Source organism: Apteryx mantelli, chromosome 3 (genome assembly GCF_036417845.1).
Source record: "Apteryx mantelli isolate bAptMan1 chromosome 3, bAptMan1.hap1, whole genome shotgun sequence".
NCBI lineage: Eukaryota > Metazoa > Chordata > Aves > Apterygiformes > Apterygidae > Apteryx > Apteryx mantelli.
In genome coordinates this window covers 98,549,462-98,572,797 of record NC_089980.1, presented here as the reverse complement: position 1 = coordinate 98,572,797, position 23,336 = coordinate 98,549,462, and the positions used below count along the sequence as shown (strand labels likewise).

Below are 23,336 nucleotides of genomic sequence, written 5' to 3'. Positions count from 1 at the left end.
TTTACATACCACGTTTCACATTATTTCCACATAAGTCTACCTTATCACTTTGTTTAATCAGACGAATATCAATAACACATAATAAAACAGCATACAGTTCACAGGACACAACACATTTTACAAAACCTCTAAAACTCAGCACTGCCGCTTTTGGAAAAAAAATAAAAACTCCTATTACTTACAGACAGGAAATACATTTCACATTGAAATGAACAGCATGATTACATGGCTTTTTCTTATTTGATGGTATTGTTTTAGGATGTATTAGTTTTCAATTAGGTTTCACAATTTTTCTTCACACCCCCAAAAGGAACTTTTGCCAATTTGATATTTTCACTGTGCTCTTTCACAAAACTCATTATAATTTGGTAAACACTTTTTGAGAAAAAACTTTTCAGAATTTAATTTGAATCCCTAATTGTAAAACTTGAAGAACTGGCTGATGGTAATGCTCTGAACACAATCATTGTTTAGCTTACAATGACAAACCAAAAAAGTATTAAAGGAGGGTACAAACACATTAAGCCACGGGTTTGGTTTTCTCTGTTTTGCTGATTTTTTTAAAACTATTTCCTTTTCACACAATGCTGAGAAGTCTCTGACTTACAATGCTTCAGCAGTTGTGTCTGTGGAGACAGACATAGTAACTCTGGCAATCTTAACTGTGCTCTTAATGCAGCTCTCCGCAGCCCTGTGAACGTTACCTGCATTGTTGGCATGCTTGTGCTGGCAGTCAGACTCCATGCTGTTATCGAGGGGCTGCGCAGTTCCTTCGCAGGTGGGGAACATGCTCCGGAAAGCATGTCGCAAGTCCTTGCTCCTCAGAGCATAGATGATGGGATTCACTGTCGAATTCAGCAAACAGAGCATGCTACAGAACGCAAAGATAGTCTTGATGAGCTTGTTCATTTTCCCAAAGACATCATACACCATTATGGCGAGGAGAGGGCCCCAGCATATGATTAAAACAACTAGAATAAGGACCAAGGTTTTGGCTAACCTGATGTCCATACGAGTTTGATCAGGCCTAGTGATCTGTACTTTCCCATCCTCCGCAGTCTGAATGATTATGCTTTTCTGAGTGCCACGCTGAATCATTCGAACAGCATGGCTGTGAGCCTTCCACAGTATGTACATGTAGGCATACACAATGAACAGCAAGAGTACGCTGGTGACCCCAATCCAGAACATCAGGTAGGTCTCGTCGATGAGGGGGAATATGTCGGAACAAACAGAATTGAGTTTTTTGCAGTTCCAGCCGAGCAGAGGAAGAACAGCTATTACAATAGCAATGGTCCACATCACACAGAACGCTACAACAGCCTTTGGTCGGGTAACAATCCTTTTGTAAGCTAGTGGCCTGTGTATAGATATGTACCGGTCTATTGCCGTGAGGAAAAGGCTACCTACAGAGGCGGTGAACGAGGCTGTAACTCCACCCAGTTTGAACAAGAAAACATTAGGGCTGTCCTTCCGGTGGAAAACATGGAAATCAACAAAACTGTAGACAAAAATCACGCTGCCCAGGAGGTCGGCCACAGCCAGGCTGCCGATGAAGTGGTAGGAGGGTCGACACCGGAGGCTTCGAGAGTGGAGGATGACGCACAGGACGAGGAGGTTCTCCAGGACAGTGAAGGTGCCCAGGGTGAGGGACAGAACTGCAATAGCCAGCTGCTGGCTGGGGTTCAGGATCATAAAACACTCCATATCCATGAAGTTCTCCCCACACTGTATATTCTCATCATTATCCTTAAAGGTGGACAAGGACTTGTTGTAAAACTCTGTGATATTGATCTGATCGGATGGAATAATGCTCAACAGGGGATCATCTCCTGCAGTCATTTTTTCTTGGAAAGGATCACCCCTGAAGGAAGAGAGAGGGAATTTCTGGGGGTAGTATCCCAGTTTGGATGTCATGTCACCCTTCATGTCTTCGTACTGGATATCGTTGGAGCCCGCGTAAAGGAGATCTGTTGTAATCGTTCGGAAAGTTGTGTCTGCGAGGCCATCTAGGATTGACTTCATAACCCCAGTCTTGTATTACATTGGTTTCAGAAAGACTTGAGGAGGAAAAAACGCATCTGAGGAAATCCTAGAGGGGGAAAAGATCAAACTTCATTAAGATAAACAGGGAGAAAAAACTCCACAAACAGCTTAGCTGAACTGTGTCAAACAAAATTGACCTTTCTCCTGTACTCAGTACAGGTCTAGCCACTGTCACCTGCAGTAGTCAGGATGAATCGAGCATTTAGAAAGAAAATATCTGAAATTCACTAGAATCTGAATTTCACTAGAAAGTGGCTCTAAAACAGAAGGTGCTGAGAGTGGAGTATTCTGCAGGAAACTAATTTTCATTTCTCATCAAAATGTTTTGAGCCGCTCCACCAGAAAGATATTTTCTCCTAGATCTGAACTAAGGTTCTGATTGCAAAGTACCTTGTAGACCAATATTCCTTAGGCTTGCTTCATTTAGACGACACCAAGTGCCTCTGCAGGAATAGTCTTAAACTGAATGATTACCTTCATTGCTTCTCGTTCAAAAGGCATCAAGAGTGTTGAAATCCTAACAACACAGAGAGAACAGGGAAGGAGCCATGCACTCTGTTTCACAGTTCACCCTGTATGCCTGTATATTCACACTACCCTATTACAGTAATCTGAAGTCTACTAAGATCCTGGATTTGTTATTGCAGATTTATCAGCAAGTTGTTTCAGCTATAAACAAACAGATTTGGATAGAGTTTCATTACTCTATTCCTTATTTCTGCTAAGAAAACCAAGGCAACTGGGATGCTTGGACTACACGGAGGAGGTGTTTTTTTACCCAGCTCTGTCCACAATTCCAGGAAAAGTGAACAACGCTGTTAAATCTGTGGGTGTAATAGAAACCCATTTTGTTCAGAGCAGAAGCCTCAATCAGGGCTGTTCACTCTTGCCTAGAAAAACAGGGCAAAGTGGTGTCTGAGCCGGAGTGCAACTCTGGTCAAAAACCCAGGCAAAAGGACTAGGAGCCACTGCTTATGTGAGATTCATGGAAATGTAACTCTTCCCACTGGGGACCCCCTCAAAAAGATTCTGTCCCTTAGAAATTGGGAGCCCAAGAGAAGGACTCTGGGTAGTCATAGTTCTCTGAGTCCCACCATGCCCAGCCTTCACTCATGGATGATGACTTGTGCAAGACTTAAGCCCTGATGGGGCTGCTCTTGGGAGAACATGCTCATCAGTGTCTGAGCATCTTACATGCATTGACATGGAAGAGATCCTACAGCTCTTGTTTATACTGTTCTCCTTTATATCACTTTGCTCATATAACATGCCTTCAACATGCATTGAACATCTGCTTTAAGGTGCCTTTCCATGGCCAGAGTGGCAAAGAGTGGTCTTAATGTAAAGAAGAGACAGAATTATTGCTTCTGTGTGATACACCACTTCTGTATCTGCTATGGGACATTTAGACAATTACATCAGCAACAGTAATACTAAAAGCTTCTTCATGCATTTAGAACGGAGGAAATATTGCTTGAAACACCCAAGAAATCACTGATACCATGTACAGTCTCGTACTGACTTAATCTGTGCACTTCATACAGTTGACAATAAATGGCCAGAAAGGCCATGAGATATTAGCAGCCGAAATCCAGAGTACTGACCACAACTCCTAAAGAGAAGACTTGCACAGTAAGTGGCATAGCTCAGCTTTTCCTTAAAAAACAAAAGAAAGAAGAAAAGGCTTCCTCTCTACAACAATACAAATACCTAAAAATAGACAAAATCATTAGCATTTCCAAAACAAAGCAGAGATCATTTGGCTAGCCAGACATTTTTACTGCACTTATACTTGGCATCTGGACACTCAAGACTTTTTACATAGTTCACTCATACGAAGCTTTCCATATGATTTAGCAGGCCTGGACAGTGAGTCTTAAAGGAAATGCATGAACCCAGACCTCCAGAAAACATTGCAACTTCAGCAGCACAAACAAGGAGAAGTATAAACAATAGTTATCAGGATAGTCTAATATGCAACACACACACTCACTGTGTCAACTTTTGCAGGTCTCTTTGCTCAGCAGAGCAATCAAATAATTATAAAACAGACAGACAATCTTAAACCGTATTAAGGAATTTAATTTTGAGGGTTTGAGCAGTGGATGAGGGAAATGTCACAGAACTGCACATTGAAAATGAACGGCACTAAACTGATATGTAAGGCCCTCTTCTTCCAGAAGGTGCTTTACAGCTGTTCCTAGTAGATTTTGCAGATTCTACATGTTGCAAAAATGACCCTGCTAACAACTGACAAGTCTGCTTTGGGGGGAAATCTGGCAACTTTAAACTTGTCATAGTAACACTAGTTTAAAAAGAGAAGCGAAGAATGTATTATTCATTTCAAAACTACAGAAAAAATTCAAGGAGCTCTATAAACATGTGAAGATGACTGTGGTATTCTCTGTCACTCCAGCTTATTTCTGACAGAAGAAAGACAACTACTTCAATGATTAAAGCCACAGTCCCATGCTGAGAAAATTATGTTTGAGTAAAGCTTCAAAAATCATATGCAACTGAGTACTTCTGCTAGAGAGACAAACAAATTGTTATGAGGTAGATAGTCCCTGCTGGAGTCATGTTAAGTATATACTTTCTCATAATAAGGTGCAAACCGTGGTTCAACCCCTACCTTTGTTTGAAATACAAATGAAAGAACACAAATTCCTGTGCGCTCTTTTAAAGGTGTCAGTGACTTATGTGACAATATCACTGTGCATGCATATGCTATGCTAACAACATGGTTAATGGGATCAGGAGAGGCAAGGCTTACTTTGAATTTCAATGCTTTTTTTTCCCTCTATATTTTTACATTGAGATTATTACAGTAATTTCCACCTTATTGTCTTTGCAAAGAGAGTTTTCTTTGAGAGTGCTTGAGAGTTCATTAGTGGTGTAGTTTAGGCTTTGGGGGATGCAGCTGACATTAATTTTGTTTTTGTTTGCTGCTGGGAATATCATAATTGGAAATTTCTAGCAGTATGTGTGCATGCACCTATTCAAGTAGCAGTTGATTTTTATTAAAGTTGCAGTAAAACAGCTATTCGCATGATCTGGAATTGCACTTTACTGGAATTTAGTTTATTTTAATTTAGATACTAGCTTGCCTCAGTGTAAACTACAATACTGAACTGCACGGAACTGATCAGCAAGTTTTTTCATGGCTGACTAGTGAAAACAAGACCAGACTTCTGGCTGGAAGATGTATCAGAAAGCACCAGGTTACAGTGTAAGGTGGGGCATGATTTGACATCGTCCCAAAAGCTGATCAGAGCTTCAGAAACACCAGTCACCGTTTCTGGTCCTTTCCTTTGATGAGAGGCATGCGCCAGGGTTACTGCGTTCAGGCTTCCAGCCGGCCTGTCTGAACGCCATGACTGGACACCTGAGCGGAGGGCTGGGACTGCCACGGGAAGGGGATGCCGCACGCGGTCAGCAAGGTGCCGCGTGCCCACGCTGCTTTTCACAGCTGGTTTCGGTGCAACCCAAATCACGACTGCCCGAAAGCCATTGATACCTGGGAAATACTCTGGGAACCTTTGCAGCTGCTTCTTCTCCAGCCTCCCTAGGGGACAAGGGTCCCCAGCACAAATCTCTCATCCCTGGAGACTAGCAGGTGACAGCTCTGCACTGCAGCAAAGGTCCCTCCAGGACAGTGTGGCGACACGCTGAAGGGCAGCGCAGGAGAGTCTTCCTGTGCTGTCTGGAGCTGTGCTCTGAACAGAGGCTGTCTCCACAGCTCCTAGCTTGGTCCCTGTCTTAAACAAGCTCGGCAACCTCACTTATTTTAAACTGGCTTTAAAAAGAACAGAAACATTGACTAAAAGTGAGTAAGAGCCAGCACTGACACCAGCACTCAAAATTTCCAGTGCAATTACATGATTCTGTGCAGCAATTCACAGTAGTAGTGAATTTCAACCATGGATAAGGATTAAAAAATAGATACAAATTTCAAGCATCTTTTATCTTCAGCAATAAAACCAAAAAAAACACAGTTGTATGCTATTTTAGACTGCACTACTTTTTCCAGAAACCTGTGGCTTTTGATGGCACTGCCAGACTGGCTGTACAAAGTGGCTGCCACTAGATGGAGTGGCTTTTACAAACACATTGGTCAGCTGCCTTTCAGATGCAACGATTTAACTTTGTCCAGTCTATTTTTCCAGCCTGCTTTACTGGGGTTTGAACATACGAGGGGGTAAACACCTGCTGAGAGTTGAAGATACTCAAAGCTTTGTAGGTCTTAGCCCTCAAAGCAAAAGAATTAGCAAAGAGTAAGTAAATCTCACTACTGCCCTCCACTGTGTGGTTATACATAGCCTATTAAGAGGCCCTGGGATGCTATCAGAATATAGAGACCTCTTAGATAAAATGCAATATAGATATGTGAAAGGCTGGTAATTCATCACAGACATCATCAGGGAGAATTATACCGCCCACAGATTTTTAGTTGGTCCCCAGGACCAGTTTACTCAGAGAACAAGAACATGACTTTGGTAAGATGCTATTACCTATCTTCTCCTACTATTCTGGGCAAGAGAGAGAGCTGGGAAGTTTTTATAGCTATCCAAAAAAGGGCTGAATTTATTATATTTTTCCAAACAGGGTGACTGATAGAGCAATTTTAATAGTCTGAATAGAAATAGTGAACATTTGACATTGTTTCTCAGAAAGTAATTATGAGCAATACAATGATGCTACTGATAACTGCAAAAATGTTGATGTGGAAAGAAAAGGAATCAAAACAAGAAAGGGAAATCCACAATCAAACCTTCCTAGTTTCTATTTTAGAAAATATTTTGATCTCCATGTTTATACATTTCTTCTATGATACCCACAGCTAATTAAGAACAGGTTAAAGGACAAGTAGGTATAATTGAAACGTAGTTTATGAATGCACAAAAATATGTAAATGAAATCTCCTTGTTACACATGTCATAAGGCTTGTCAACCCAGGCTTGTAAGTCCTTCAGAGAAGGGCTATATCTTCTAGTAAGTTTGCACAGTGCCCAACACACTGTGACTCCAACCAAACTGGGTCTATAAAGTGCTGCCACAGTGGGGACAGCAGTAATTTATACTCATGTGTAGTTAACTGAAAAAGGGTGAAAGAAATGAGATCTGCTATGGTAAGTGTTGGCCTCAGGGAATTAGAACTGTCCTATAAAATGAAAATTTATATGGCTAATAATTGCCTTATTCCATATGGTGATGAACAATACTACTTTGAGAACAGAACAAGGTTTCCAAGCCCTAGAGAAGCAAATGCAGAGTCTGAGAAACGACACTTTAAGACTCACTAACAAGAAACAAGAAAAAAAAGTAGAAGAAAATGTGAAAACAGTGTTACCCCTCTCTTATTTACTGTTTTACTACTGCATCTCCAATCCTGTGCAACTTTTAGGCTATAAATGGCAAATATCCTGTCGCTCCTAATTCGTGAAAACTTCTATTCACTTCAGCGGGAATTTTCTCTGAGCGAGGCATCAGGAAGGAGCACTGAAGCCAGGATAAGTGTGTATCAGGGGTGGTATCTTCTTGTTGCAGCAAGCCACGATCAGCTATGGGGTAAACTAGGGCATGCCAATACTGAACCAAGTTTCATTCTTATGTAACATGCTGATATCTATTGCAAGTTGACTGTTAATTAGTAAGAAAACACAGCTACATGGTTAGTTATGTTTAATTAGTGTACTAATTGCACACTACCAGGATGGGGGCTGGATTGTTCTAAACTGGGGACAAACCACCCCTAAGTGACATGGAGGGGACACGGGGGGGACAGCACTGATCAGTGATTAATAGTGTTCTTAAATGAAATAACATTACTTCCTCCCTCCCTCCCAAGTTTTGTTAGCAAGATGTGTGCACTAGTTTTAACACAGGTGGGATATGCAAGCAGGAAGAACAAGAGGCTTTACCTTATCTCCAGCAGCAAATACACACATCCAGGCACAGAGAGGTTCAAAAACCAGGCTGAAGCCCCTGCTCCGTTTGATGCAGGAAAAGGCCTTGAACTTTGATCTCCCACGACTCAGGCGAGCGTGCTGGCAATCTCTATTCTGCTGCACATCTCTGACTGTTTGAGTTGTTTGGTGTTATCTCAATAATTAATATCCAGAAAAAAAGACACTAATTCATATTGCAGCAGCCAGGGAGCACACCTGGGATGTGACAGGCTTAGGTTGAAGCCCTTTTCCTGAATTAAGCAAACCCAAGATTAGAATTTTTTTGTCTCCCACACCCAGAAAAATACCTGAATCGCTCAGCTGCAGGGGAAAGAGCAGGGAAAGCTGCCCCTGTCTGCCTGTGAAAAACCTCTAAAGGTCTTGAGTTCACTCGATTGCCAGTTCTGAAACCTCAGCTTTGGAAATACAAGCCCCTACACACACATTTCCTACTGAGTTCTAGACAAGAAAAAGGACTGAAGTCACAAACAAGCAAAAGGGACCGACAAGGTTATGGCAATGGGAAGCTACAGCTACCCAGCCTGCCTGTCTTTTGGGGGAAAGGAGGGAACGCAGGGATGGCTAATTTAAAACAACAGAAATAGGGTACAAACATGGGATTTTAAGTTCTTTCACTAATTACCTTATGCATCTTAATTTCATTTAAAGACAGAGTTTTGGGATACGATGACGAGGCTTGCTGAAGTGGGAAAGGCTCAGGTGAAAAGGAAACAGTGGAGCAAGAGTGACCTAGAATTTGCTTAAAATCAGCTCCAATACAGGGACCCATTTCCCAGTAAAACAAAACAAATAGTAAGAAAAAAAGCTTGATACAATTTTACAGTATTCACATCTAAGTAAAACAGAAGAGAATTCATTAGGCTGGTCAGTTTTGAACTCAATCTTTTTCTTTAACATAGGGATTTATCTTGAATTTCAATGTTCCAACAAAAATTACTTTGTTTTCTGCATCTTTTTCAACCATTCTCTAATGTCAAAAGGTGCAGACGCTTAGTACTGCTGAGTAGAATTGACATAAATTTTAAATGCAGAGACAGAGAAGCCCAGCAAGGTGCAAAAGAGATGGGGACTGAGCACTGAATCTCCTGGATGTACCCAGAAGAGACAGCAGCTTAACACAAAAAATGTAGTTGAAGTGACAAAAGTAATTTGAAAGAGCAAAGCAGGACAGAAAAGACCCAGACTCCACTGAATGATAAATACTAATGGTCCTCAGAAGAACGTAATATCTAGAGCATGGAAACTGGGGGATAACCACATTTATTAGCAAAAAGAAAGTGATAACCACTCCAAGAAAACAGCTTCCAGGTAATGTCCAGAGTAGAACAGAAAAGGACATGAATTTGTCGTGGCAGAATATACTACTGAACTTTTTATTAAAAGAGTAAAGATTAGAGACAGAACGATAGTAAAAACATGACGCTCCAGGGAGAACTCTTAATAAACTGCATAGGGTGCATGTCTTCCACCCCGCCAAAAGAAACTGTGGGCAGAAACAAGTTTGCTAGGTAGTAAAGAGGTGCTGAACGCAAAAGTAACGTAGGCTAAGTGATCAGCGGAAATGGGATAGGGAAGAGGGAGGAAAGATGAACTAGTTGGCCCCATGCAGTGAAGAGGACACCTCCAAGTGAGACGGGAAGGAAACAGGGAAAAGCAGGAGCTGAAGACACGAGGGCAAGGTGCTCCTGGGAAGCAGGGGAGGCAGATTTCAGGGAAAGAGAAGAAAAGCCTTTATGATTGGCTTGAGGAAAGCTGAGCGGGTGAAGGAGAAAATTCTCACATGAGAAGGGCACGACTTGCGGGCAACGACTTGCTCTTCTGAAAGCCCATTTCTGATCCATATTCAAGGGGTGAAGGAAGATGCAAAGGGCTCGGTGAAGCCATCTTGTGTAAGGACACACAAAAGGACACGTATTGACACACGGGACTGAGCAGGGACAGCCAAGAGAGAACAGAGGAGTTGAGCAGATCGGGCTGGAGACATTAATAAAATCAAACTGGTTGTTTTTCAGAAAAATGAAGCACAACATACATACCTCAAAGGTGAAAAGGAAGACAGAGTGCTCAGATGGAGCCACTGAACAACCCATAAAATGGATATAACACACACAAGGAAAAAGGCAAGAGGGGTTTATTGACGATGACAGAAAGCGCACAGAAGGTCAGCAGCATATTGCAAAGCAATATTCCTTCTACTTTGGTTCTCAGCAGTCTACTCTGAAAATTGTTATTAGACCACCAAATATTGCCAGTCCTCAGAAGCTAGGATAGAAAGGCTTTTGGTCAACGTGATGTCCCATACCATCAGCACTAGTGAAGGATTAAAATATGCACTCCAATTAAAAAATGTAAAACATTCTTCCATTTCTGGAGCTGTCTGGCCTTTCACAAAATTTAAATAAGCTAAGATAACTCTCTTCCTAGCTACTCTCAGAATATAATGATATTCAAATACACTGCCTTCACACACACAAACAACTTGTGAAATTATTTGCCAGCATATTAAGCCACTACACCAGATTGCTTGGCAATGGTGCATGTCTTTGAAATATGCAGATGCTTTTCTTTTTTAAAAAAAGGAGAGAGGGAGAGAAAAGGAGAAGAACTGAGAAGGAATTACAGTAGAATATGATATCAAAGTAGACAGAACAACAAAATGCAGAAAGACTCCAACCAATATTATATTATATTTGGAGAAATGGTTAAAAGATATTGAGGGATGAATTATGACTTTTTATTTTTTATATATATACATGCATAAACTTACAGATAGACATACACACATACAAACACATACACGTGCCTACAGGAACAACTATGCAAAGTCTCACAAATGCTGCAATAGTGTTTGTCATGCATAAATTCAAATTCTGCTGCCAAAGGATAAACAGATAAGCTAAAAGCGTAGGTACAAAAAATATAAGCAGGATAACCGGAGAATATCATTTTAAATTCTCCCATACACAGCCTTCCTGAGAAAAAGCAAGAATCTAAAATTAGCATAGCTATCACTGTAAAAAAATATTATATATACATACATACACATACATATATATACACATATATATATATACACACACTCCAAACCTATTTTACATAATTTTCCTACACCAAGCTCCAGTCCTGCATTGTGTTAAACAGCATTGCCTAAATATAATGACTCTTCAGAGCAGCAAGCACATTCTCATTTTTACCAAAAAGGGGAGGGGAGAAGGGGCTAAGCCCTAAAGAACCCTAAGAACAAACTTTGAAAGGTTTCCTAAAACGCAAGTATGAAAATTATTTCAGCTAGGGCTGAAACAGAATTTACAGTATTCCCTAATCAACTGCTTCTGTTCAGTACTTTTTAGTGAGTAAACATGCTTTTCTTAAGAAGAATATACAACTGCCATAAAACAGGTTAACACAGGATCAGGTAAAATTTGATGACATCTAGGCTTGATCTACAGATATAAGACAAAATCCAAAATGTATAAAGCATCCAGTTTCATTAACAGTCTGGCATAAGTATAACAAATGGCATTTTATTAACTAACGCAAAAGTGAAATATCTATTTTCTCTGTACTCTGAATGTGGGTAGCTTGATCAAAAAAAGGATGTTCCCACTCAAGAGAGGCAGAACTGGGCTTGCTGTGTGCATATTCATAATGCCCCTGCATGAGGCACAAACGTCATAATAAAATGTGGTCCAACCTTATGTTGCAAACCAAATCATTTTTCATGGGTAACAATGGCACCTTCAGGAAAAAAAAAAGTTCTTTCTAATGAGAAATTGATTTATAAGTCATTACAACCATTTCAAAAGGACAGGTCACTGCTGGTTTCAATGTTCATCAACAAAGCCACGTACTTTGAAAGAGCTTAAGTTCTGGGGGGAAATTGTGATTCCACCAATAGCAATTAGATGTGTACTTTCTGCACTAGTTCGGTGTCAGTCTAGAAATGGAGACATAAAGAGCAATACTGAGAAGACAGGTTGTCACATTTCAACTTTGCATTAATAACAAATGCTGTCGCTGCCTATTCTGGCACATTTGCAAGCTTGCTTTTAAGTACAAGGGGCTGGCATGCATTTCCACTATAGAGAGGAAAACAAGAGCAGCCTTGTTATGATTAAAAGGGTCTATTTCCCTCTGCCTTCTGTCTTCTGTGTCCATCTGCACAGCTGCTTTGAACTTGGCCAAATCCCAGTGTTAGGGTCGCCTGCAGTACATATTTTAAATCAGCAGCAGACTGTGCAAATTTGCTGCTTCAGTAGAGAAAAATCTCCAAATTCTCACTTAAATGGTTGATGAGTGATTCTGTAGAACATTCATCATCTTATATAGCCTAAACTATTTGGAAAATTGCAGCAAAACGTATCTAAAATCATTTACTGGTTCATGAGGAGAATCAGATAAAGCCAATATAGACATATGCAAAGAAATGAAGAGAAATCACTGTGGACAGAAATGAATTCTGCAGATGCCAAGATCTGATTGAGTGACTAGAGGGAGGGCACAAAGTTTCCATCTGAGAAGTAATTTCTCTTAAAACATGTGGAAGTAGAGAAAGCAGGTGTGGGGAAGACAGTGCATGAAACAGACCTGTAGAATCAGGAATGACAGTGTATTTGTAAAATTCTCAGGCGATATTAAGTGAATATACTGGTTTGGTTCTTACTGGGCTTTTGCTCTCCTCACCTACCTCTACTCAATAGAAAGGAGAGCCACACAAGCTCTCCCTCTCTAGAGTGCAACACTTTCAGCACCAAAAATCTCGGCGGAATCACAGTTCACAAGCCTTTTGGGATGGCCGCGTTAAAGAGACAAAAGGACGAAAGTCAGAAACGATTAAAAAGAAAGTTATGCCATTTCCAAACTTCCGTTGCCCAATCAGAAACCTGTGAACGCAGAAACAGAAAGAAAGACTTGCATTGGCTAAGCCATGACATTCCTTCAGCAGAGCGTGAAAGCCCTTAATGGGGTCCTTTATACAACTGAGCTAACACAATTCACCAAAGAACAACAGCCAGGATCAAAGGCACCCACCACCTCATCCTCACAATAACATAACCTGGCTTCACTTTTACCGTGAATTTTGTAGGCAATTTTATTTAATTTCTGTGCTTTTAGGTGTCATTGAATGGTTGATGAGGCAAATTCATAGCAAATGATGGATTTCTTTACCTAGCCAACTTTTTTTGTCCCCTCTCAAGCAAGAGATGCCCGCTAGCTCTGTCAAACAATTATTGCTTTTATCAATTCTGTTTTTAAATGTTTTTATTCAAATGGTTCTGCCTCTCATTCCAAAGACCAACGTATAACAAAGCAAAGATGTTCCTGGTTGCTACAAAACTAATTTTAACCTCAAGCAAATCAGGAATTACACATCTATCTTTTAAACTGTTTAAAACTGCAGTTTTAAACTGCCTTTTTTTTATGGTTAATTTAATAAAGTCTTTCTGCACAATAAACATTCCCATTACAGCCAAAGGTTTCTTTTTTCTTTCTTGAGAAGGGAAAACCTGTGCTAGCAGTTGATAGCAGGTGTAATCTGAAAAGAATTAAGTACTGTCAGCTAATTTTTACAATGTTGCACATTTTATCATTAAATATTATCTTAAATAGCACTGTGGTCCTTTGCATGATCTTGATACATGCGAACAGCAAAGCCACCCCTAGCAAAGCATGCTATATTCCTTTAAGAAAAGGTGAACAATAACAATGAAAACAAGACGATACAGCTAAGGAAAAAAGAAACATTACTACACCTTTAACAGGCTAAAAAAGCCACAGTACATTTTAAAAAAAACTTGCAAATACCCAAGAAGGAGTATTTTGCTATCTGGTTCTATGTTATATATGCCCCTTTTTCTTCTGAAAGAAGAAAAAATATGTTGAAACTGTTAGCACGTTCATTTACTGTCATACAGAAAACAACACTCCTGATAATTTTAAGGGAAAAGAGGAAAACTATGGACTTCATCTTCTGACACCATTTTACTTAATCAAACTGAAATCACAGTAAAGAGCTGTCTTCTACCAAAGGTTTGGTACGTACCTCATCCAGGGGTGTTCTCAATGGAGATTAGCAGATGTCTTTGAAACAAAAAGATGTCCATTTAAAATAAGCCCATTTGGTTACTCAGAATTATTTCTTAACATCTGCAGATTTCACATGACAAACACTGCATGAAGTTTAAAGACTCACTCTTTTTCTGCCTTTTTCCCCCCAGACCTCAGAATTTCAGACAAAAACAAACCAACCAACCAAAAACCCTACTGGGATATTCTAAAGACGCTGGATGCCTAAGTGGCATCTCCTAACGGGAACATCACTGCCTACAAAATCGCAAATTGCCTTTTATTTCGCTTCCAGTCTCGACAGCAGAGTTTGGGGAGGAAAAAAGTGCATCGGAAAACGGGGATGGAAGCCACCCGCGGTAAATCACCCGCGGGTCGGGCTTCGAGAAGAAGCCCTCGATGGCAGACCAGGTCCTGGGGGGACCCGGGAGGCTGCGGGCTCCGCGGGCAGGAGGAGGGATGTGTCTGCGCGGCAAAGCCGCCCCTTCTCGGCACCTCGGCGGCGGGTTGCGGCCGCTCCGCTCCGCGCCGCGCAGTGTCACAGCGCGGGGCGCAGCGCTCTCCGCGCAGCCCTCGCGGCCCGGCGACGCCCTCGCACCGCCCGCGGAGCCGCGCGGAAGGCGAAGCCGCCCTGCGCGCTCCCCTCCCGCGCCGGCCGCGCCCGGGGGTCCCCGGCGGGGGTCCCGGGGCAGCGGCCACCCGCCGTCGGGGCGGCCGGCGCCACCGCCGTACCCCGCGCGCACGCCGCCAACAAACTTTGCAGGGGGGACGGGGAGCGCCCCCCCCCGCCCCGCCGCCTCCCCGGCCGCGGGAAGAAGCCCTCCCCGCCGCCCCGCGGGCCGTCCTTACCCTCCGCACGGCACCGGCCGCGTCCCCCGCCTGCTCCGGCCGCGCCGACCCCCGGCAGGGAGCGGGAGCGCCGCCCCGCCCGGGCACCCCGGCACTGGGGAGCGCCGAGGAGGCGGCGCCGGCGAGGGGCAGGCGGAGGTGGGCGCCGCCTCGCCCCCCGCCGCCCCTTCCTCGCTCGGCGCCTCCTCTCCGCTCCTTGAGGAGAGCTGGCGGAGCCGGAGCCGGAGCCGGAGCGGCCGCATGTGCCGCCCGCCGCCCCCGGGCCGCCTCCGCCGCGCCGCGCCCGGCCGGCGCGGGCTGGCAGCGCCCAGGCAGCGGCCCGGCCGGGCCGGGCCGGGCCGGGCCGGTGCCGGTGCCGGTGCCGGTGCCGGTGCCGGTGCCGGTGCCGGTGCCGGTGCCGGTGCCCCCCGCCGCCGCCGCCGCCGCCGCCGCCGCCGCCGCCGCCGCCGCCGCCGCCGCCGCCGCACGCCGCCCCCCGCCTGCCGCCCCTCGCCGGTCCCATTTATGAAGCCCGGCGCCCATCACGTGTTAATGTGCCTTTTGTCCGCGGCTGGCAGCGGCGCCGCACGCGCAGGCAGCGCCGCGGCCGCCGCCACGCTCGGCCCCGCGCGACGCGTGGGCGCCGCTGCCGCCGCGGGGCGCCGCGCTGCCCCCGCCGCCCCCGCCGCCCCCGCCCCCGGCACCTGGCGGCGGGGCGCTGCGTTATCGGCCGCGCGACACGAGGGGGCCCGCGGGGGGCCCGGCCCGGCCCGCGGCTGCAGCTCTCCCTGCGGGGGCAGAGGGGAGCCCGCCCTGCGCCCAAGTTTGGAGTTTGGCGCACCCGAGTTGACGTGCATTTATTTCCCTTTTCCCCTGCTATCCTTAAGGCAGACAGGGGTTTCTTTGATATTCCTCTGCTTACACCACAGCCATCATAGTGGCAGTCAGAAATACCAGGGAATCCCTCATCTCTGAGGGCTGAAATGGCTCCAAAGGCCTAAGGACGGCGAGGCAAAACTGGAAAGCTGGGATGTGTTCGAAAGCCAATTCTTAAAGAATAAAATATTCAGCTGGCTTTGCTCTGTATGCTTCTACTTCTGCAGTGTCATAAATATGTATTTGTCTTCACATGTATTAACACAGTAATGTGATAAATATTTATCATTTGACATAGTGTCTAAAGACATTAACTGGTCCACCTGCTGCATCTACCAGTTGCAAGAGAATATTCTGTTTTCCTCCTGTCACACAGAAGGAAGCAGAGGCAGAGGGGGCTCCACTCAACTCTCCACAAGTGAGGATTTAAGTTTCTGGGCGGCCACATTTTGGAGAATGCCCAACCTGAGGTTTGTCTGCCTTCTGAAAGAGAATTTTCCTCTCCAGGGTTTCTCAGACTGGACCCCCAAGGCCTGAGGCACCTAAAACCAAGGGCGCTTTCTTAAGTGGGCCTGTGCATCTGCGAGGACTACGGAGCTGGCCACAGTCAGACCCACTGTCAGGCTAGCATTTCCTGGCACCCAGCCCCATACCGAGTCTACTAGGTCATAATTACCGCCTTTTTTTTTTTCCCCCACTGCTGGCTCTTTCTGGTGATAATCATTAAATTAACAAGAAAAGAAATATTTGCAAGTGGTGTTCCTGTGAGAAAAGTGGGAAAGAAGAAAGGCTAACTCATTTGTGCCCAACTCAAGTTTCTGGTATAAGTGTGTTTGGTAATTCAAAAGTGCTGGTGTGTAAAAAGAGCTTTATTTAACACTGCAGTAAATCAGAGCAGATTTCTCTTTGGCTTTACATTTCAGAAAGTACTGACTTTTCCTCCTCAGAGGACTAAGAATTTTCATTTGATTCTTTTTCTTTGAAAGCAATTTGTACTTTTGCTTTTAATGTGAACTTATTAGGTTATGCTGCTCCTCCGCATGCACAGAGGGACACATCTGCCCTGCAAAGGCAAGTCATATCCGGTGGACATCACCAGACTGAAATCAGCCTGCAGAGAATTTAAGGGCATGTGTTACTTGCTGCTCATTCCACCTCCATATTCATGGCTTGTTAAAGATCCCCATCCTGAACTGGGATTTACTCCAAAATCAGGGTAATCCTTCTTTCTGTCGCTTCTAAACTCGGGTAGTAGAGAGGGAAATTGCAGTGTTGGAATATGTAGCCATGCCTACACACTAAGGATTTTTTTTCCCCCTAGAATCCCCCACAGTTGCTACTGCCAGTTCAGCCCACAAGTGTAGCAGTGATACAGGAGACGAGATATATTTATTGGTAACCAGAGGTGATTTAAGCACCAGGTTCTCAACCTTCTCCACAGCTGGGCATCCTGTGACCCCTCATGTCCTCTACTCCCCAGCCATTTATCCAGGATCTTCCTTTCAATTTACCAATTTGGCAAAGGGAGGGTTGTTGTGATCTTGTGACACCTGTTCCTAGTGGAGCTGGTTGGAAAACCGCTGAAAGAACAGCTTTCCATTGGAAAATGCTACCCTGTCAAAATTGAAACGCTTTGCAAATTTGTGTTGGTTTCACTGAAAATGTCATTTCAAAAGGAGTAAGTGGTAGAGGGATGTTCCAACAGTGTGGGAAAATCTCGTTTTGATATTTCCAAGCTAAATGTTTCAACTTCTTCTTTCAAAATCACTTTTGGTTTCAAAATATTTCATTTTATATTATTATATATTACAAAATAATACAAAATTTGAAAAGCTGAATCACGTTTCCATTGATCTGAAATTAATTTTCCCCACAACTTCCTTAAGTTGGAGAATTCTGCTGTTCTGAATTGGAGCAAAATTTTAAATCCCAAACGTCTATGAAAACTAGAATATCAGAATTTTGTCTGGCTTTTTTTTCCAGACATATGATGGAATTCCAGAATACATTGATGGCCACCTTTAAAGTGTATGATTACAAGAGGCTTAAAATAGTGTTTGCCTACCTGCAGTCTTGTCCTTGCTCATACTTTGAGCCCTGCTGCCAGTGGAGAGAAAACCATTGCTAACAATGCTGAGATCCGAAAAAAAAAAGACGGAGGTGAACATAGACTCTAAGAGTGGAAGTTCTCACTTTTCTTTTGGTTGCTCACAGTTAATGTATTCCAAGTAGTGCCTCAGTCAGGTGTCTGCTGTCCACCCCCAGTACTATTGCAACTGAAATTTCCTTCACTTCTTATTTCAGGAAGGGCAGGAAAGGGGTAACAGATGAGATAAAGTTCCAGTCTACCAGACAGGCTTTTTTTTTTCAAATACTTGTATTTCACACTTCTATGAGAAATAAACTCTGTCCATCACTTTCTGAATGTTGTATTCCATCCATGAAGCATTTTATTTATCAGTTTAGGTTGATCAGAGATAGCTAATGAGTACTCTGAATGATTTACTTAGCTAAAATATGTTCAACAGTCAGGTTTGGCGGTTTGGTAGTCTCAGAAAGATCACTTACATTCTGGTTATAGAGACCCCAGAGGTCCATGGTTGCTTTCAAGCTTTCCCCATCTCTTCTTTTCAAGAGTGTTACCTGCTGCTTTCTCATATTAAAAGCTCAGAGGTTTGCTCACTTTTATCCCTTCATCCATAGGTAGATACAAAGATCAAACAAGGCAGAAATGATCTTCCAAAAGCTGCTTGGAAGTACTCTGCCATCTAACACTGATCCCATGTCCTGCCCACAGATGAACTGGGTTTCCCAAGGTTTTTTTGGCAGTTTCTTAACCTGTTTTCAAATGAGAGAGAAGAGCTGGTCTTATGATCTTGGTACCAAATTTAGAAGACTGGCTGCTTGTCGTAATCTTTATTCTGTCCCCTTTAGGAGACTTCACTGGCAGAGAAGATACTGCCAGAATAGCACTGAACAGGTGCACACATGCCTTTCCACCATTTCACAGTCATAAAATCTCTGGAAAGGGTTGAAGAGGGTCTTCACCGTAAATAGAGTTCTGCTTCTGCATGTCGTGAGAGCCATGATAGGATTTTCTTTGGACCAAGGAGGAGAGAAATTTCCAAAAAACAAGACCTTAAACCTTGAACTTTTCCTGTCTTAGCCTTCTCTTCCTGAACCCTGGAGCAGGGAGCCTAAGAACCTGAAATGAATTTGAGTCCTGCTGCAGACATAAGGAGAAGTGCTTTTAAGGGAACAGGATTTTTCAGCTTTTCGACATTTTCTCTGCAAGGTATCAAACACACAAGGTTAGGCTGGGACCCAAAAATTCAAGCCCCAATTCTGCCCCTCACTTATATGATGTTGGCCTCTTTTTTTCAGAAGTGGTGAAGACCCGCAACTCTCACTGACTTCTAAAAGAGCTGCAGGAGCTCAGCGCCTCAGAAAGTCCTGCTGTTCATCTTTTTGTTCTGATGCTCCCCATCTGTGGAATGAGGCTAATACCGTCTCCTTTCTGCCACCTCTGTCAGGCTTGTCTATTTAAATTATGAGATCATCAAGGCAGGAACTATCTCTTATTAATAGCTTGTGAGCACCTATCAAAACAAACCCATAATTTTCTCTATGACCTCTAGGCACTAGCAATTTGCAAATAATAGCAGTAAAAACACAATAAGAAATGATATTGTACAGGAGTAGCTTCACTGCCAGCAAATGAATTAAAAAAAATGCCAGAGAATGACAGAATCGGTGAGAGCGAACAGGTTACTCAGGGCCATCGCTGACTGTCTAACTCCACGTTTGGTCAAATGCTGGGGTGTTTTCTGAAGTGCTTTAGGCAAAATTTGGTACTGACCCTGGGAGCTGGAAGTAGGGGGTTGTTAAACTGAACGAATACTGCTGCTTTCCCTTTCCCTTTCCATGTTTTAAGAACTAGTTCTTGTGAAAGGGGTTGAACTGACAGTGGGCAGTTACTCTTCACATCAGTGGTGAGGTGACAACGTCCTCTTTTTGGGCTGCCTCAGTAACGTACTTCAGCCCATCCCCCAGGTGGGAAGGTAGCCCTGCCCCTTTCCCAAATGCGACCTTGGCATCTTGACTCAGACAGCCAGCACGAATGGGAAATATGCCGCTGGGTTCTGCAAAGCAGATATATCCACCTACAAGGAACAGACTGAGACCACCAACTCATCTCACATAGGAAAACGAAGAGCTATCATATGGTAATGACTTTGTGTGACTACTGCCCCTGAACCAAATTAAAACCAGTGATGCAAGCATTCAAGTCTCTCTGTCCCATCATTAACTATCCCCTGAAGCTATCCAGTTCCCCAAATATTATTCTCTCCAGCTTCTTGCTTTGTCCTTTTAAATTGGAGTTGAGCAATGATGAACCAATTTAGCCACTGTTCTATGTAATTTAGATTATGAACTCAATGAATTAAGAAGATGAGAGAGACATGTTACACAGTTAAGACTGCATATGTTTTTAAAAAAATCTCAGTTTATTACTTACAGGGATGTTAATAGCCATACCGGACAGAATGTATTTGAGCTTAATCTTCTGCTATATTGATTTTTTGCTATGTTTTGCCTACTCTGTTGTGGATGGCACTGTGGGGTACTAATGAGGTTTCTCCTTTTGCTCTGATGGCAGTGATACTGTGCTGTATCACGTTCCTGCCACCAGCTTCTGACAAGGGTGACAGAAGAGAGCAGGGCCAGTAGATTGGTGAGCACTTCCTGCGGGGAAGCCTCAGTTTTAAAACAGAGGCTTGCCCGTGTTCGGAGACAAGGAATTGCTCATCTGACATCTGCCTGTCACGCAGTTGCTGATGCTTGGGGAAGGACTCTCAGAAATCCTCTTTTGGGGATAAGCCCACAGTCCCCTCCTCCTTCCTTTCTCATTCCCTCTCTGATGCTCAAGTCTCGGCTCCAGCACACTGGGAAAAAAAATGCTGTGTTCAGTGCGAAACCCTGACACAGTGATCCCGTTCAGAGCAGCGCCTTATGGCTTCAGCGACTCTAATTGGCTCTGTGCTTTGAACCATTCGCCGTTGTGTGCTTTGCTCAGTGTGGCTTGGTATTGACTCACTCTTCATCACTAGTCCCTGGAGCAAATGGCAGTAATCTCATGAGCGTAAAGATCACAATTTTGGAGTCTCTTGTTCTGCAGAGTTTGAATCTTTGGCTGCAGCTCTATGTAAGGGTCCATGAGCTGTGCTGTTAATGATGCAAGCAGCTTCGAGCACCTAGTACAGCATTTTTGCCTGTGCCTTAGGAGCTAAAAGCTGGCTAAGGCACAAAAGTTTCTTTTCTCTCCACCATCTGAAAATTACAAAATGCTGGTCAAGGTGGAAAAAGGTGGTTGCCAGGGAGGAGGGTGAGTGTACTGCGTTAGAGAGAATGGGCCTCTTTGACCTTGGGGACGCTGCTTTTGAACCTTATTTTTTGCATTTTTCTGGCACAAAGGAAATCACTGCTGCTCCTAAGTGATCTTTCAATGCAGAGAAACACCCTCATTAGTTTTTTTTCACCTTCTCACCTTCTTTCATTAAACCATACTCTTTACAGTCCCGGTTGAACAGCAGGGAACATTATGAGCTGACTGAAAAGCATTTTCCTTTGTTAACATGTTTTTTCATCATCGAGCAGTAGAACAGTAATGAGGACACAGATCATCTTTCCATCATAAATATGCATAGCAAACCATATAAAAAAAAAGAAGTGGATTCCAAAAATAAATAAATAAACAGAACAACTCTGTGGGGAAGGGAAGGAATTGAGAAAAACAGGATGACAAAGCTTTTTCCTGATGCTGTACCTGTGCCTAGTGTACAGAGGAATCAAAGTCAGGAAAGTCTCCAAGTGGTGGTGGGTCCTCTGAATGTTGCATTTAATGGAAATAGGCATAGGATTGTATCTGCAACTTCTATGCAATGCAAATCAATATCATTCCTCAGTATGGCAAAAGAAACCAACAAATAAACAAACAAAACCCAACTAAAAACACAGCCTAAGATGACTCGAAAATAGATTGCTTCTTTCATGGAAATATACAGATTTGTTTTCTCTCTTGACTTTTGTTCACATTCCCCTTGTTCCTGCTAGATATAAAAACAACCCATCATGTCAGTTTTTAAATAGGGACAATATATATCAGTCTGTGTAGCATACATGTTCAGTTCCAGAAAAGAGAAAAAATTACCAATTTGGATGAGAACTACACATTTTCCAGTTCAAGTTCCTTATGAGATGTAGCTGTGCGGAGGAGGCACTGTTTCTGTGAGTGTATTTGCACAGCACTTAATAAAATGAGGCCGTTATTGGAGAGTGGGGGGAAAGAGCTCCACCACGATCGTAATAACCATAAAAAACAGCAATGATAAAACGCATGCTAAAAGTATCAGTACGTAAGTGCCAGTCGCGGAGAAAGGAGCACTGCTCTGGTGCTGCTGCAGCGGGGATTTCATAGGGGATCATGTACTTCCTGCATCCCACCCCAGAGCTCAGGAGGGCTGCAGGGGCCTGTAGTGGGTCTTTTCCGGTCGTAGAGTGCCCTCTGCGATGTGCTGGTGTGGCTGTGCTCCTGGGTGACCCAGGGTGCGCGGATCGCGGTCCATCTCAGCTACCACTCCCTCTCCAAGCTGGGGCTTCCCACCTGCCTGCCTGGCCCAGGGAAGTGCAGGGAGTCCCCAAAACCTGCTCCCCTCTATGTTTCAGGGGTGACATGCACTGACTCTGAAGGGCTAGGAAACCCAAACTTCCCCCTCCTCTTCTGTGCCGGCCCTCAGGCTGTGTTGTGATCTGGTCCTCAAGAGACAGGCTCTGGCTATTTCTTTAACCTCTGCCAGCTATTCTCTGCCATATCCACAGTTATTATGATTATGGTGGCTAAATTTACACATACGGTCCAAGCATGCTAATGCTTTCACACATAGCCATCCCTTCCCACCCCACAATTTATTCATTATAGTGTCACTAGCCTCAGCGTAAAATGCAGATCTATGTCTGCTCACACACTTGTTTTCATTTAATAAGACGTTTGGTCATGGAATCACTATCTGCTCAGGTTTTATATTACAAGACCTTTGACTTGAAAATCTTGTGGCACCTGTGTGACTGAGAAGTCATCTAGCATTTTTAGCCTACAAAAGCAGGACCAGTGCTTTACAAATGGCAAGTTTAAAGAACAAAACCACAAACACCAAGCTCAGTCCCGCTCAATCTTTACCCCACTAAGGCAAGGGGGAAATGGGTGCAGACAGTTGATCATTTTGTAGCCCCACACTGTCACTGGACCCACTGGAAAATAAATGCACCTTAGTTGCAATAAGGTTCTGGACGCAGATCTGCCTGGGATCTGGCCATGCAGTTCACCTTGCAGCATGAAGTATTAGACTTAATGGAAGGGAAAAGGACAAACAGCCAGTGGGGCAGGAGTTCTTCAGCTGAAACCCTCATGCAGTTGTGTTTTGGCATGACCCCATCTTGAAGCCCTGTTGCAAACAGTTAGATTTTCTCAAAGCATTTTGTGGTTGAGGGAGG

The 23,336-nt window shown here is 43.7% G+C and overlaps 1 protein-coding gene across 1 annotated transcript; it reads right to left on the bottom strand.

Moving 5' to 3' along the window:
- Positions 1–502: 502 nt before the first annotated feature.
- CNR1 (cannabinoid receptor 1) lies at positions 503–2,025 on the bottom strand. The gene is made up of 2 exons (XM_013948820.2): positions 1,940–2,025; positions 503–1,864 (listed from the first exon to the last, which is right to left on the bottom strand). Exons 1-2 carry the CDS (start codon positions 2,023–2,025, stop codon positions 604–606), a joined length of 1,347 nt encoding a protein of 448 aa, XP_013804274.1. The 3' UTR covers positions 503–603.
- Positions 2,026–23,336: the final 21,311 nt, after the last annotated feature.